The following is a 16,102-nucleotide window of genomic DNA, read 5'->3' on the forward strand; positions in this document are numbered from 1 at the left end:
TTAAACTTATCCCCAGGACTATGGGCTGGGTTGTTTAGTCATTATGGAGCCTGTACCCCCCCTGTTTTGTGAAAGGCTCAGTGAGCTGCTGTTTAATTACCCTCTCTTATGCTCCTGACCTTGTCTGGGACATGCTGATCGTTATCAAATGTGCTTAATATTTTAACGGGGAGTGGCAAAACAAGCTTGCTACTGCATTTAGCTGTATGTGGATTTGTTCGGTCCTCAGTCTTGTCAACAATGTAATCTCTCTCAAATGAGGTAATTCTCACGTGGGATCATCATATCTTTCACACTACGTGGGTGGACTGAAAGGTTCATAGGCTGACCATGATGCAATGGTTGAATTTGAGCGAATAAGGTTTACTATTCAGCATGCTTCTTCCATCGGTGTTGCAGCGCGTGGATGTCCTTGGTGTGGATGTTGTCTTCCTGATCAGAAAAGTCCTCCACAGCAGATAATTGTGCCTCAAAATGGTTGACCCAACACTCAAGACAGAACGTTTATTTATTTTATGTGACCACGGTGCAATATGAATCATCTTGCTCCGTGTGTGTGTTATATCAAGTATCTCATCCGTGTCCACTCACTGCCATGATCTCCCTCGCCTCAAGTCCTGCATCAGTTTTTGTAGCGTTGTAGCTCTCGGGCTGTAATTGGGCTAAGATGTGTGTGTGTGTGTGTCCTTGGCTCTATGCACATCCCGTATAAAATTTGGGACAGCTGGTGTGTATTCCCAGGGGGAAATTGGTTTACAACAAGGTGTCCGATGCTGCTACATCCTTCTTGGGCAGCAGACAGAAGGCTTTTGCACTCCTCTGGTTTTCTCTGACCCTCTCCAGTGGATTTCTATGATATTTTATGTTATTTCTGGAAAAATATCCATCATTTTGGAATAGAGTGTAGGCAGTCGGTGCAATTAGTGATTACTATGAACACCAGTGAAGTGGTGACAGCACTTAAAAGTGCTGTTATACTCCATATCAACACTCGTGCCACTTGTCCAATCAAATGACTTGGTTGCAACTGGTCGGAACTAGCTGTTGTATAATAAGTGCAGTGACATTTTGCGTTGTATTATTGCTGAAATAAAGCCCCCTTTTGCTGTGTAACAAATGTGTTCCTATCTCTGTTTGTTTCTAGAGCCTCTGGTCATTGACAGACTGTAACCTGTGGTCCTGTTCAGAGAACACCATCCCCGGCAGGCTGGCCACGTCCCCTCCCTCCTGCCTCCATGTATCCTGAATCTACCACAGACTCCCCTGCTCGCCTCTCCCTCCGACAGACTGGCTCCCCTGGCATGATTTACAGGTGGGTTGATGGATATATGGTTTATGCAAAGACTTGACACAGTGTTGTTCATTTCCATGCACATTTTCCATTCTATGCCTACTTTGTTAAGAGTGTTAAGTTTATCCATATTCGTGCTAACACTTTACAATTGAAGATGGACAATTTCACGTTGCCCATACTTATGTGTAAATCTAAAAATGTGTGCATGCACACATTGGGCTGCATGCACTGTGTCATTAATAGCCATACATTACATACTCACCATGCTCACATTTGAACTGCCCTTAAACATGATATGACGCAATGAATTACACACATAAACCAGCTAAACAGAATCTTACCTAATTAAACCCATGTGATCTACTGTTTGATCACCTTGTGAACAGTGTGTACAGTCATGGTCAAGGTCAAATTTATTTATAGCACATTTGAAAACAACCCCTTTTGCCCCAAAGTGCTTTACATGCTTAAATAAAGGAAAGGAAGCAGTGAAATGGAATAAATAGTAAAGTCACCCAATAAAAAATTAGTAAAAACCCAACAATGCAAACAACACAAAAAAATAGAGAAGAAACAATAAGACCCATTAAAAGAAGAAGAATGAAAACTAATAAATAAGAACAACTGGTAGTAAAAGCCAGCGCAAATAAAGTATTGTAAGTACACAGAAAGTACACAGTCACCCTCTGTTACAAATACACGAATGACGTCACATTAATTCCTCGATTTTGCCTTTTATTAAGGACATTGTGATTCATGTTTATTCCTGTTTTAACTTATTTATTTTTTTTGGATATGTAAAGTCATTAGTTGCACTTTGTATACCTTACTGCCAAATCTGTTTAGCGTTCACTCGGACGTAACAGGGGTATGAAGAGCCACTGCACTCTGATAATTCACCAGCAGGTAGTGCCAGAGGTTCGTCAGCTTGTATCACTGAAAAAGCATCAGTTCAACTCCTCTAGCTGCCGCTGTATGGCAGTGTTAGCCATTGCCTTTATTAAAGCCAGATGGATTCTGTCAGCTGATGATGATACTTCACTGATGCTGTTTGACAGCTGTTGGCCTCTTTTCACAATCTTCTTCAAGTGATGGCAGTCATATTATTGTGTGGCAGTAATATTTCATCTGAAGCTAATTGTATAATATAATAAATTATTTTTCTTCTTTTTAATTAGAATAATTTAATGTTACTGTCATCTGCATTTATGATGTGATTTTTTTTGGCAGTATCACTAGGAAGCAGTGTTTTTAAAATTAGATTAAATAAATCAGTCTAAATCTAAAAGAAATTGTCCTTAATTTGTTTCTAACAAACTTTTCAGCTCTCTCTCTCTATATGTATGTATGTGTGTATATATATATATATATATGTATATGTATGTATTGGTATATATGCTGTGTTTGTGTATATGTTGTTTTGATGACTATCGGCACATAGATTATTAACAAAAAAAGTGAAGAAATCACACTCAAGCTGATAGAAATCATAGAATCTCTTGAATAAGGCTGGGTTCAGAAAACATATTTTATGGTTCATATTGATTTATTTTGAAGATATGATATCAAATTTATAAAATGATGCCATTTTATTTTCTGTATCCTCTGCTCAAATCCGTGGAGACTGTCACTGTCAAGTCTTGTGTGATTGTGATAGTCTGGCGTGAATCCATTCGATTCTGGAACTCAGCATCTGGGTTATACTAAGCCCTGCTCTCAAAACAATTCCAAATGCTTCTTTTAAACAAATAGACACTTAGAGAGGATTGTATGGTAAGAGATTTTTAATATTTTCAGATTTTGAAGACTGATGCTGGGAAGGAAATATCACAGCGTGTTCAAACTGTAAAGATTTAAAACCTTTTTTATTGTGCGTTTCTCAAAATATGCACACATACTGTAACTGTAGCTTCAATACTTTACATCGGTGTCAGCAAGTACATTTGGCCTCGGGATAATATGTTTTCTAAGCAATTGAATGCCAGGCCAAAACCTGTTTTTTTTAACTAATCAATATTGTACAAAAGTGGCAAATTTAAGAGATGCGGTGGTTTAAAAAAAGTGACTTGAATTTGCCACAGAATGTTACTCGTGTCTTAAAAATCTTTGATTCAGTTGATCTTTTTTCAGACTCAAGGCTCTGTTGTTTTTTGGGAAGGAAAAACAAACTATTGAGGCCCACGGACCGGCAGTTGCTGACCTTGTGCCTTACATTAAACACCTTCCATTTCTATTTCCTTCCTCTTTCATATTTTGTTCTTCATGTAACGTGACAGCAGTCAACATCCCTCATCACTTTTTCTACATTTCCACATTTAATAACTTCTTCGCTTTCCTGCTTTAATTAATCGCTTTCCTTCTTTCCTCCTTTCTCCTTCTGCCTTCAGCGCTCGTTATGGGAGTCCCAAACGACAGCTGCAGTTCTACAGGTACTTGTCTGTCCAGTTTTCTGTCTGTCTTCAAAGGACAGGGTTATTCATGCTGAACTATATGTTTTTATATATATATATATTATTTTTTTGTGCGTTACGTGTGTGTGTTTGTGTTTCTAACAGTTTTGTGCATTTGCTTTTGTTTTATTTCACTGTAATAATAACCTTGCTGTAGAGGCTCTCTGCTCTGTCATTCAAAACCCTGCGTCCATTAAACCTCTGCAGCACAGATAACACTTATCATCCACTATTTAGCTGGCAATGCACTATGCAGCTTAAACCTGAGAGGGCTGGTGATGGATTTTGCTGCAAGGTTGCTCACAAAACCTTTGAATCAACACTAACTGTCTGTGTTTTTAATTTTTACCCCCCTTCCTCACTTTTTAGCAGTGAAACTTGAGACATCATGTGATTTTTAACTGAACTTGCAATTTCGTGACCATTGTCATGATTTAGCAGAAAGATTTCCTGTATTCCTAATTTAATAGTATAGTGCAGCATCTTTTTCCCTTTACCTCTTAGGCTTTTTTTCTACATGATCCGTCTTGTTACGGCCAGAGAAATTTATTTTGATCAATGTTGGTGGGTAGAGTATGTGATCATGCTCTAATGTAGCTGCTGCTCACTCCTGTGGTGGCGAGCTTTAAGGTGGTCAGTGTTTGTGCAGCTTTAGAGTAGTATCGTGTTTTATGGTCTTATATCAGGACTTATTTTTGCTGATCTAGTTATAAAAACTCCTGACTATGTGGATCGGCTCGTAATGAGCTCACCATTGGATTTTTATCTTGGCGTCTTGCACATTTCTGTCCTTTTAAAGCACAAACCGTCCCGCTAGCTGCTCCCCTGGCCTTTGTACAGAGGATCAATTAAGCCCCTTATCTCTGTGTGTCTATCACTCTGTCAGTCACACTGTGCTGTGAAGGAAATCTCTCTCTTTTTACAAATTCTGCAAACTTTATGGGCTGGCGGACCTTGACACTGTATTCCATGTGATGGAATCCAAGTGCTGCTTTGTTTTGTCTCTTTTTGCCATCATAGTGATCAATGTATATACACTCACTGGCCACTTGTTTAGGTATTATGTGTATCTAATAAATTGGTCAGTGTGGTTTTCTGCTGTAGTCCATCTGTGTTAGGTTTTGATGTATTGTGCGTTCAGAGCTCAAGATTGTGCATACCTTGGTTGTAATGAGTGGTTTATTTGAGTTATTATTGCATTTTGATCATTTCAAACCAGTCTGGTCGTCGTCCTCCGACCTCTGGCTGTGTTTGTCCAGAGAACTGCTCCTCACTGAATATTTTCTCTTTTCAAGTTCATTCTCTGTAAACCTCAGAAAAGTGTGTGTGAAAATCCCAGTAGATAAGAAGCTACTGAAATTCTCAGACCGGTTCAAAGTGACTTAACTTACTTTATTTAACCATTCTGATGCCGGGTTCATATTTGCATGTTGAACAGGTGCACCCACAGCAGTGACCAGGGAATTTATGTTATGTGCATTGTGATGAAATGTTATTTTTAAAGATCCATACTATTTGTAATTATATCTCAGACATTTATGATTCTGCACTAAGAATGCTTTTAGTAAAGTATTTCCGGGTCTGGCCAATAGCCATCGTTAAAGCTTTTTACAGTTTTCAGGGGGCTAAGTACTTTTCTGACAGTTAGGGTCATTGTCTGGACCACAGTTTGTGTCCTCTGTCTGCATTAGCAAAAAATAGAACTGCAAATTCTTGTAAAATATTGTAAATATTTTGGGGTATTACATACCCGTTTTAGTTGACTACATAGCAGAATTTTAAAGTGCTAGTTGGAGGTAATTAAGTTAAAATACTATGATAAATTAAAGTAAAATTTCTACAGAGAGACATGAAGCAGGAAGTACTGACATAATAGCAGTTTGACCGATAATGACATATACACTATGATAATAAAAATAATAATGCATGTATTGTACATGATCACATATAATATTGAATAATTAGACTTAAATGCTGAAAATGTATTACTTTTTAACACTACTGTATTGTTAATAATATTTCAAAAGTGAAAATCTCAGCCAACAATCAATAAATCTGTCTTTTCCTACTGACTGTTGTACTGTAATCGTATATTTACAGATTTTAGGTGTCCATTAGGGTTTTAATTTGGCAATACGGTGGATTATTCAAGCACTTGGCCATTGTGTGTTTTTCGATTCATTTTCATGCGAGCTACTCTGATTCTGACCTTGACCTGAACACACGGATACTGATGTGCTGCAGGCTTTTTTTTCTTTTATCTGTGTGCATACGTACAGTACAGTACACTATATATCTGCTTGACACTGTGTGTGTGTGTGTGTGTTTCATGTGCACACTCAGACCCTCATTATTGTCCAGCTCTTAGTATTCTTTCCTGTGGAACAACAATCAGAGGCTTTTAGCGCAAAAGCTTTGGTGAATAATTCAGGGCTGATATTATTTGCTGCGGTTAGCAGAAACAAGACAGGCCGCTAAATGACATAAATGGATTTCTACCATGAGATCTCATAGGGAGGGGGAGAGGTGTTTGGTTGTGAGGATAGAGAGTATGGTCCAAGCGGTGAGGGGAGGGAAGAGATGCACTCTCTTATTCACTAATTGGTTTAGACGTTTCCTAGTAAGACACTCCCAGTTTGGGTGGATCCGCTTCATCACTGTCTGCAGTGTGTGTTTATAAGAGCAGACCGGCACCCCACGATCCTGCTCATGAGCCGACCCCCAAGAAACCGGGTGAGTTTGAGCAAAGGTTTTCACTCATGACCACAATGAGAGTATGTTTGTTTGTGTGTGTGTGTGTGAGTGAGTGAGAGAATGGCAGAGTGATGAGGTGTGTGTGCGTGCATGCATGCTGCCTAGCTTGAGGTCTCCTTCTTTATTTACATCTTCTGTCTCTACGCAAGGAAAACCAGATGTTTTAGTTGAACTTTAATTCATATTTGAAACTAAAAGGACATTTTTGAGAGCTAGACCCGGGGTATTGCGTTCAGCAGCTTGGACAAATTTTTTGTTCCATATTGGAATTTTTCGCTGTTGGCGTTATTTACATCTGTATTTAAATCAATATAAGTTTTATTAGATGTAATGGTATACTTTTATGACTTAAAAGTCTTGGTTTTTAAAGGCTTGGTGTCATTACTGTGTCTGCTCTGAGAGCTGTTGTTGGAGAGACAAAGGGAGCGCTGTGTTGCATTTGTCAACAGTTTTACATGATCAATATGGATCAGACCTTTCTCAAACTAAATATTTCTATTAAGCCATTATTTATGTGTGAATTTACAGTGACCCAAACTGAGAGTAGTTTGCTTTTAATTAAAATGCTGGTTTAAACATCATGATGAGTAATTTCAGATTTATCTGATCTGTCTGGCCAGAAACTCCCTATTATGTCTTGTGCTAATATTTGTCGGCTAATTTGGTTAAAAATGCTCAGTCATATCATAGGTTGTTGTTGTTTAAGGCTTTGTATGTTTCCTGTTTAGTCACAGATTTTACAAATTATTTACTATTCTTTATGTAAATAATAATAAAAATAATTTAGAATGTACTTTAAGTATTTTGATGGCATTCAATTGGCCTTTATATTAATATAATAAATCATAATGTAAAATAGCAGTTTTGATATTGTGTTCTGTCCTTGCATAGTAAAAGTCTGTGTGTTCTGTGCTTACAAGCACATTTGGCATTTAGCTGCGTTCTTGTAGTGATGATGGAATTGGCACAGTGCTGCCCTCCACTGAACAAGTTCAGAACAACACTCTTTATAGATTCATTATGAAACAATCAAATAATTCCACCAAAAAAAGTGTGCGTTCATGGAAGTAAGAGTTAATGTTTGAAACAAAAACCTTTTGTAAGGTAAAGATATTTTAAGTTCTATAATTACATATGAAGTCGTCACATGAAAGTCTTATTTCAGGATTCTTAAATACATTTGTGTGGAAAACACTTTTATTTGACAATTATATTGACTGCTATAACAAAGTTTGTCCCTATGCTTTTTTTAAAAAAATGTCCAGTCTGGTCACAGAAGTTAAACCAATGACAACAAGGCTGGGCTATTATTCAATTATAGTATATATTTATCATGATATCATTTTTAAAAAGGCATTTAGTATACTGTACATATTGATTTAATATTTGTTCACTGTGCAAACACTTCACACATAATCACTAAGACACAACATATAATTGCTACTGAATGTTTTGCCCTTAGATTTGTGAAATGTGTCTCTGCTTAATAAGAGTTTAAGACCACCACATAACTGCTTTCAAAAACCTAATAAACCTAATATATAATTATGATATTTTCTTACAATAATTCACAATATTGACAGGTTTATAGGTTTTTATCTTGAAATAGTTCAGTAAGTGATTGTTTCTCCTCCTGTTGCTTTGTGCATGTCTGAATGCCTCCTTTTTGAATGTGTCCTTGTTAAGTCCTGCTCCTTAATCACCAGCCAGTCACCTGAATGCTCCCTATCAGTGTAACCCTGCCATTGTGTACCTGTTGAGGAGGGTGGTGCTGCACTATGTTGTGCGACTCTGGTTACAGGATGCATGGCCATGCACTGCCCCAAGCAGGAGAGCTGTTTTTTTTTTTTTTTTCATGGTAGCAGTTGCTATTTGAGGAGGTGGCTGTGCCCTGTCAGATCCTTGCGCTGTTAGTGTCCCTACCTTATTCTTCACCTGCACGGGTCGTCTCAGCATCTCAGAAGGAGGAGGAGACGTGGGGGGGCATGTTTGCTGGGGGATACGCTAGTGGCCCCCAGGGGCCTCCTGGCAGGCGAAAGTCCAGTTATTGTCCTCCTGAAAACCTGCAGATCCCCAAACCTCCAGCGCCAGGCAGCGGTGTTCGTAAGAGCAGCAGCAGTGGCAGCGGCAAGATGCTTTCTATGTCATACAGTGAGAGCATCCGGAGCGGCATTAACCGCTACCACTCAGACCAGGGGCTGAATCAGCCGCCGGCCCGGCCCACCGACCATGCTGAGCTGCAGAGACTGCGGGAACAGAGAGTTGCCGCTCAGATTAAGAACATGGAAGACTTCCTGAAGATGAATGGACTGGCCCTGGAGGAGTGTGTGTCCTATCAGACAGGAATGAAGTACAGGTAAGAGAGAGGCAAAGCTTGACGTGGACTCGGATAAACCAGGGACTCAAACAGTGATGGGTGCTGAAAATCAGCAGGTGGGATTAACTCTGTGGCTGAAGGTGATCCCACACGAAAGGTGTGTGTCACTGCATTTGTATTGCGATTTTGTTGGCCTAAAAATCATTCCTGTCAATGGAAAGAGATGTTAGGAACGTCTGTGTCTTTCTTAATGTCACCACAGTCTTACTCCATCTTCTGGTCACTCTGCACTCATGCAAAGGTACTGGGGCTCAGGTTTTATTTTCATCATCTAGGTCGGTGACATATTTGCTCATCTACATGGGAAGGACAGACTGCTCCATAAGGAGTTACCTGGCCCCTTAAAATCTCACTCAGACTTTTCTTCTCTTCTCCCCTTGATCATATGTAGTCGCCCTTCTCAGGCTGTCCTCTCCCCTTTACAGAACAGGACAAACTACTGCCTCATACATGAACGTACAATGTTAGAGGAGAAAGTGTGTGTGTGTGTGACGCTTATTGTAAGAATGATTTAAATAATCTCAGCATTTTTGCATCATGCAACTGGTGTGATCATGACTGAATCAGAGGGGGAAAAGCATGTGTTCCATTTTGAATTATTCAAATAAATGAATGAATTAAATATTCCTTTAAGCTTGGCAAATTGTTTTGTTTTAAAGCAAAACAAATCATTTAAAATGTCAAAGTTGACTCATAAATGCTTTAAGATTTTAGAAGTCAGAGCCTTTCATAGCCACACTGGTGCAGAACATTATGTATTGATACTGTGCCAAAAAACATTTTTCTCAATTTGTTATTACGCAAAGCTTCTTTTTAATAGTTCTAATCCAAGACTCAAGTTATGCATGTAATGTGTATGTTTAGAAATTTAAACATGTGCTCCTTTTTTGCTGTCAGGAAACCTAACCGGTCATTTTATGGACTGATGGTTTAGAGCCCGTGCAGTGCAGCCGGGCTGACCGGCTGTTGTGTTGGTTACTATGTCCTGTTCCTGTTCTCATTGACATGGATAGCTGAAGTCACATCCAGGCATGGCTGCTGTTGTTTTTGGTCTGAGACCAGTGACCTGAACCGTGGTATGTCTAACTGCTGTTGCCATACCTGGGGCGACATTAGTTTTACTGTCATCTGTTGACAGTGTTGTGTATCACCACTGTTCACATGATAACTTGCGCAGTTAGTGTCAAGGTGTGTAAAGCTCAGCCAGTTGCCTATGACAGGCTTGAGTGCAGCTTTGTGAGCGTGCATGTAGAAAGAGAGTTAATTATTGCAAAGAGCATGTGTTTCTCTTCACTTCCAAACCTCACTGAGCCTCCGACAGTGACTACTTGTGACACACAATGACTACTAAACATGGTGGTATTTTGATAAATGTATCAAAGTCAAATCAAAGTGTGATTGAATGCACAGTTAATTCTTTGTGGTCTTGAATTCAAGTATTCGTGTTGGTTTACCACAGGAGCAGTAACTCATCTGGCAGAGGAAATCCTGCCAGGATCAGCTGTTTCTTGTACTGTGATCGCCTGCAATACTGTAATTACTACCGCAATTGGGTCAGCAAGTAAATGCAGCGTCTGACTCAAACTCATCATTATTTCAGGTGCGTGGTCAGGAAGCGAGGCTGGCATTTCTACTTACACACATACAGTGTAAGTATTATTTACAGTGCTACCGCCCTACCGTCATTCAATTTACCGATTATTAATCAATTACAATTATTTGGTTTTAGCTTCTTTTTTTGAATAATTAAAACAAACTTTCTGATTTTTCGTTGTCTTAAATGTGAATATTTTGTGGTTTCATTGCTCAATTTGAAAAAGAATTTATTAAAACTGAAATATTTTGGTTTGTGGACAAAACAAGACATTCGATAGATTCATTCATTATGCAAATGATCGTTAGTGTGAAGACATATCCTACACGTAACTTCTGATCTGCAAGGATTTTTTAATTTCACCACAGGAATGTATGGTACTGTATTGACAATGAACTGAAACACTAGTCAGTGAAGTTGGAACTAAGCTAAATACTCCCGTCATTGACAGAATTCAAGATTGTAAATATTGTGCAACTTGATGGTAAATGATAATCATATTTTATGGTTGAAACTAGAGCTGCAACTAATGATTATTTTCATAATCGATTAATCTGCCGATTATTTTCTCGATTGATCGAGTAATCGTTTGGTCCATAAAATGTCAAAAAACTTTAAAAATGTTGATCAGTGTTTGTCAAACCTGGAAATGATGATGTTCTCGAATGTCTTGTTTTGTCCACAAACCAGAATGATTCACTTTGAATGATTTCTTTGTTATATGGAGCAAAGAAATGAAGAAAATATTCACATTTAAGAAGCGGAAACAATCAGAAATCTTGTTTCAATCATGAAAAAAGCTTCAAACCGATGAATCGATTATCAAAATAGTTGAGGATTAATTTCGTAATCGATTAATAATCGATTAATCGAGCAATTGTTTCAGCTCTAGTTGAAACTAAATATCTGCAGTGAGCAGGTCCATTAGTGTCCAGGAGAACTTCCCCTAGTGTCATTGTCTTCTGTATAAAGAAGCCAGGCAGCTGGTCAAGGAGTTGGCTTGAGTTGTGTGAGGCAAACAGGAAGCCTCGCGTCTCCTATTAGTGCTACAGTATATGGTGGATGCCTGGGAGATATCGATTTCTGGAGTGACTTAACACTAATGGACGTGGTAATGACCTCCACTCAGGCATTCATAGGTTACATGTTAAGATGTGTTTGACCATAACCTTTACTTGATGTGTCTCTTTTTAACCCTCTCTGCTCATAAAAGCTGGGATGTGCTGGGGGAACACGTACCATCACCGCCACATAGATTCTCCTCATCTGTCCTTAAAGCTACTTGACAAATATTAACTCTCTCCTCTGACAGAAAAGTGTTTTTGCCGCTGGATGTTAAACCGTTTTACCAGATGCTTTTTCGTTTGTTGTTGGTTAGGCAGTGCACGGTGGCTTTATTTCACGCCTTTCATGGATGGATTGACTGTCAATTCGCTAATTTTGATAATCCGTTAGATTGGGACTGATTCATTTCGTATTGTGTACAATCTGACATTTAAGAACATCTTCATTTAGGGTTTGGGCAACACTGATCCTCGCTTTTCAACATTTCAACCAAGAAAATAGATGGATGCATTGATTATAAAAACAATCATTTGCTACAGCTAGGGCTTGGAGGTATGATAACTCGATATTTCCTCAAAAGAATGAGAATACACTGTAAATACTATAAATACACTCTATGATCTGTATTACATGCTTGAAACACAGTTATCTTTTATTTCGGATGATAGAGCTTATTTCTTTGGCTTTTTAATGTTAAATAAGATTTGTATGTGTATTCGATTTTTTAATCAATATACAATATTTAATTTTAATATTTAGTGCATTTCACTAATTTATTCAGTATAATAAATATGATGATGATTATCAATGATTATCAAAATCGAAGATGATATCTTGTCCGATGTCATGACTCATGATATAGATATGATATCGATATGTTGCCCGGCCCTAGTTGTAGCCCAAGTTTATTTGCCGGTTATTAGATTTATTAAGGCTCGCTCTGCTTCTAATGATTTTCAAATGTCTTCATTTCATGATTTCACGTATTAGAGTCAATCAATCCATCGGTAATTCAGTCTTTTATAACATTAAAATAATACCTATGCTCATCCTTTGAGTAGTTCTCTGTCAATACCAACTGATCACCACTAGATGATGCTAGAGTTCCACATTAGCAACCAAGCAAATACAAGGAAACACCCATTCCAAATAGTGGACTTCCATGACTCATTCACTGTGCATACTTATACACTATTAACTGTTCTTGTCCAACCTTTTTTTTTGTTTATCAGTGTCCTTATCAGCATTGCCTTGTATTGAAACATAAGCAGTTCATGAACAGGATTATTTAAAATCACTGCCAATTACCCAGTGGCAGCATGAAGTATCTTTTCTTTTACGTTCAGGCAGGGATTTGAACTAGCAACTGTCCGGTCCCTTCCCACTTGGCCAGGGACTGCATCATCCCGACATTCAGTATTACCGTTCTCTATTTGCCAGTGTCGCTCTGATTTCTCTCTCGTGCACATTTAACACCAGACATTTTGGTGAGGACATAGATCTTCAGTGAGCCACTCTAAACTGTTATATGTTTTTTTTATTCCTCTTAATCTCAGCAGCGTTTCAGCCTAGGCAACGGTGATGTTTTTTTTCAGGCAATCCCCTATTTATGAGCTAAATTTACAGACTCGGATCTACAGCTGCAGCTGGATACAGATGAACGGACTGCAGCCTAACCTGTTCATGTGTTAGTTTATCTTTAGCCAAGTCTAATCTTACTACTCCTGCGAAAGCTGCTGAAATGGCTGGTCTTAATCTCTATCACCAGAGTAGGTGTTGATCTTAGTCCTAATGTATTTGCAATGATATGGATTTGGTTTCCAGTGGTGACCTCTCCTGTTCCTCTCTTAGCTCACACTGGCTTGACTAGCTGATAGCTTGTCAAAATGTTCTACTCAGTGATGGAGTGTGAACACGAGAGGCGTGAATGTCAGAGATGACAAAAAAATCTGTTCATTAATTCGTTATGTACTGCTTTATCCTCCACATGAGGGTCACGAGGAGGTGGAGCCAATCGTGAAAGGCGAGGTACACCCTGGACAGGTCGCCAGTCCAGTCCATCGAAGGGCAAACATACATAGGCAAACAACCCCCCTATTCACACCTATGGTCAATCTAGGGTATCTTATTATGCACCTTTGCATGCATGCATGCAACTGTGGGAGGAAACTGGAGAACCCTGAGAAACCCACACACACACGGGGAGAAAGTGCAAACTCCACATGCATGCCTTTTAAAATTGACAATTCTTATAAGCCTGATATGTCATCGTCCCAATCAATTACAATATAAGATTTCACTAATTTGTAAGCCTGTATGTTTGGCTGTATTATCTTAGTTTTTACTGTTGCTTTTATTTGACAAAAGGCCACTCCTTCGGTTAATGCAGTTTCTGTGTTTTATTATGTTTACAAATGATTGATTCCCTAATTTTCAGTAAATGGTAGGAGTAGTTGAAAGGTGTTGGCATAATAAGACTGATCATTTTTTGCAATGTTAACTTTCATGCGTTCATACATGCGTTTTGCTTTGTTTTGGACTTAATCTGTACATATATATGTTGTGTGTGTGTGTGTGTGTGTGTGTGTGTGTGTCACTGGAGGCTGCAGGCTGATTGCTCTACTGGGTTTTTGAATACGCAGTAGTGACAGGAAGTAGGAGGCTCGCTCCGCTGTCCTCAGCCTTTTAGACACTCAGGCTTTAGAGCTGCGTTGTTGTCGCTTCACATCCCATAAATGTTGTTACTTAACAACATTCAGCATGTATTTCCTGAACTGTCAAGTTCCATCTCCGAACGGCATGTGAGTTTTTGTTTGTTTTTAAGTTCTCTTCGGGTCACATCTATTGCTGTCGCTCGCTCATGAAACAACAGAATATAATGGATAGTTGTGAAACCTGGCAGAAATATCCTGCTTTGTGTTGTTTCGTTGTCTCTCACAATGTTTTTATAATAAATTACAAAGGGAAAAAAAATGGTGGATGTCTTGCAGAATGTGCAGTACTTTATACACATTTAAACTTTATGTGTTGCATATTCATCCATGTAAATTCAATTCAACATTTGACATTTTTATTTCACACTTTGTCTTTGTTAACATATTTGGTCTTTGTGTTGGTGAAGTCTGACGTCAGGCAGCACCCAAAGGAAATCTCTCAGAATACTTAAATGAAAGGATTTACTAATGGCACTAGCTGCATTGTTTCCATATGTTCCAAATGTGGTTGGCAATTCAGTATCACAGAATCAGCCGCTGAGACGAGAAGGGAACATTCTGTTCCGTAACCTTTTGGTTTAACCTTGTTTATTAAGTGCTTGTGTGACGGCGCCATTAAAAGATTAAGCTTGAATAGTGTTTGCTATAAACCATGGGTCATTCATTGTAAACATGCATTCTTGGCCGCCCAGAGTCAGTAACTGTAACAACGGATTAAGCTTTTCAGACCACATTTCTAAGCTCATCAACAATCTGTTTGTTCAGTCAACTGTTTTTCCGGTATAGTGTACTCTATCATACTGTATTTTGTTATTGATTTTGATAGTACTGCTAAACATGATGAGTGCCACCAGACAATCCAGTACAATGTACTGGTAAATGACTGCACTAGTTTTAGTTTTAATGTTTTAGTGAGAATGAAATTATAGATTCTGTATTGTTGTAAAACGATGCATGAATATGCAAAATCTTTGTATACAAGGATTACAAGAGCTTACATTAGCCTCCTCTTTGAGGTTTTAATGCACAAAATAGGTTTGCACTCAACTTGATCAGTATCTAGCCAGTTGCTAAGGCGCCGCCTTTGTGAAAACAAAGCACATTCACTTCCATTGTGCCCCTCATGCATAGTGATTTAATATTCCGTTGCTCTTAAAATGCACAGTTCAGTAGTGTTTTTTTATGGATATTTTATGGATAAATGTAAAATAAACATCTGGACACAGGATTTCAAGTTGCCAAGTGTAAGCCACTGCAGCACGGGCAGTTAGAAGTGTTTCTGCCCAGTGTGAAGATTCTCTCAGGTATGACAAACGCACACAGGCAGGCGGGAAGCTCTTCCGTCGAAAAAGAAAATTTTTCTGCTTTCTCCACTCACTCTCTATTACCTCACATTAGTGGGTGTACTCACTGGGCCTTTTAAGCAAGCCTTGTTTAACAAGCTGTGATAGTGAAATCCCGACATGGGTGTTGAATCACTTCTGGTTTGTGATGGTCAACACATTTACTTATCCTCTCTGTCATAAGCCGAAGCCATAAGGCATCATTATGACTTTGCATTACAGAGCAGGAGTTCCCCAGCCCTCAGCTCTCCTTCTCAGTTAGATTTGTCAGCAGGGACAGCTGATACGACAACTCCTCCTGAGCCCTGTTATCTGCAGGGAATCTGCCGTGTTCACTGGAGAATTAGGAATTGGAGCAGCACACGCCGCTCACAGATGCGACCCGTGTCTCTTTCTTCACTCTTCCTTTCCAAAGGAAATCCCTGAATCTCTTAAAAAAACAAAAACAACAAAAAAAAAAAACAAAATCAGCTTTAACCTAACCCTATGTCTATTTTATTTGTATTTGTAA

The 16,102-nt window shown here is 38.8% G+C and overlaps 1 protein-coding gene across 6 annotated transcripts in view; it reads left to right on the forward strand.

Moving 5' to 3' along the window:
• Positions 1-16,102, forward strand: part of kcnab2a (potassium voltage-gated channel subfamily A regulatory beta subunit 2a) — a 71,601-nt gene that overhangs the window by 21,599 nt on the left and 33,900 nt on the right. For 2 of the 6 annotated variants that reach the window (XM_058631380.1, XM_058631379.1), the window contains exons 2-3: positions 1,145-1,312; positions 3,682-3,723. In XM_058631380.1, the coding sequence (XP_058487363.1) occupies positions 1,236-1,312; positions 3,682-3,723 (119 nt within the window). In that variant the 5' untranslated portion in view covers positions 1,145-1,235. Of the gene's footprint in view, positions 1-1,144; positions 1,313-3,681; positions 3,724-6,378; positions 6,478-8,567; positions 8,855-14,313; positions 14,336-16,102 lie in introns of those variants that run through there. The other 4 variants (XM_058631377.1, XM_058631381.1, XM_058631383.1 and 1 more) reach the window with 4 other exon arrangements.

This window comes from Solea solea, chromosome 6 (assembly GCF_958295425.1).
Source record: "Solea solea chromosome 6, fSolSol10.1, whole genome shotgun sequence".
Lineage (NCBI taxonomy): Eukaryota > Metazoa > Chordata > Actinopteri > Pleuronectiformes > Soleidae > Solea > Solea solea.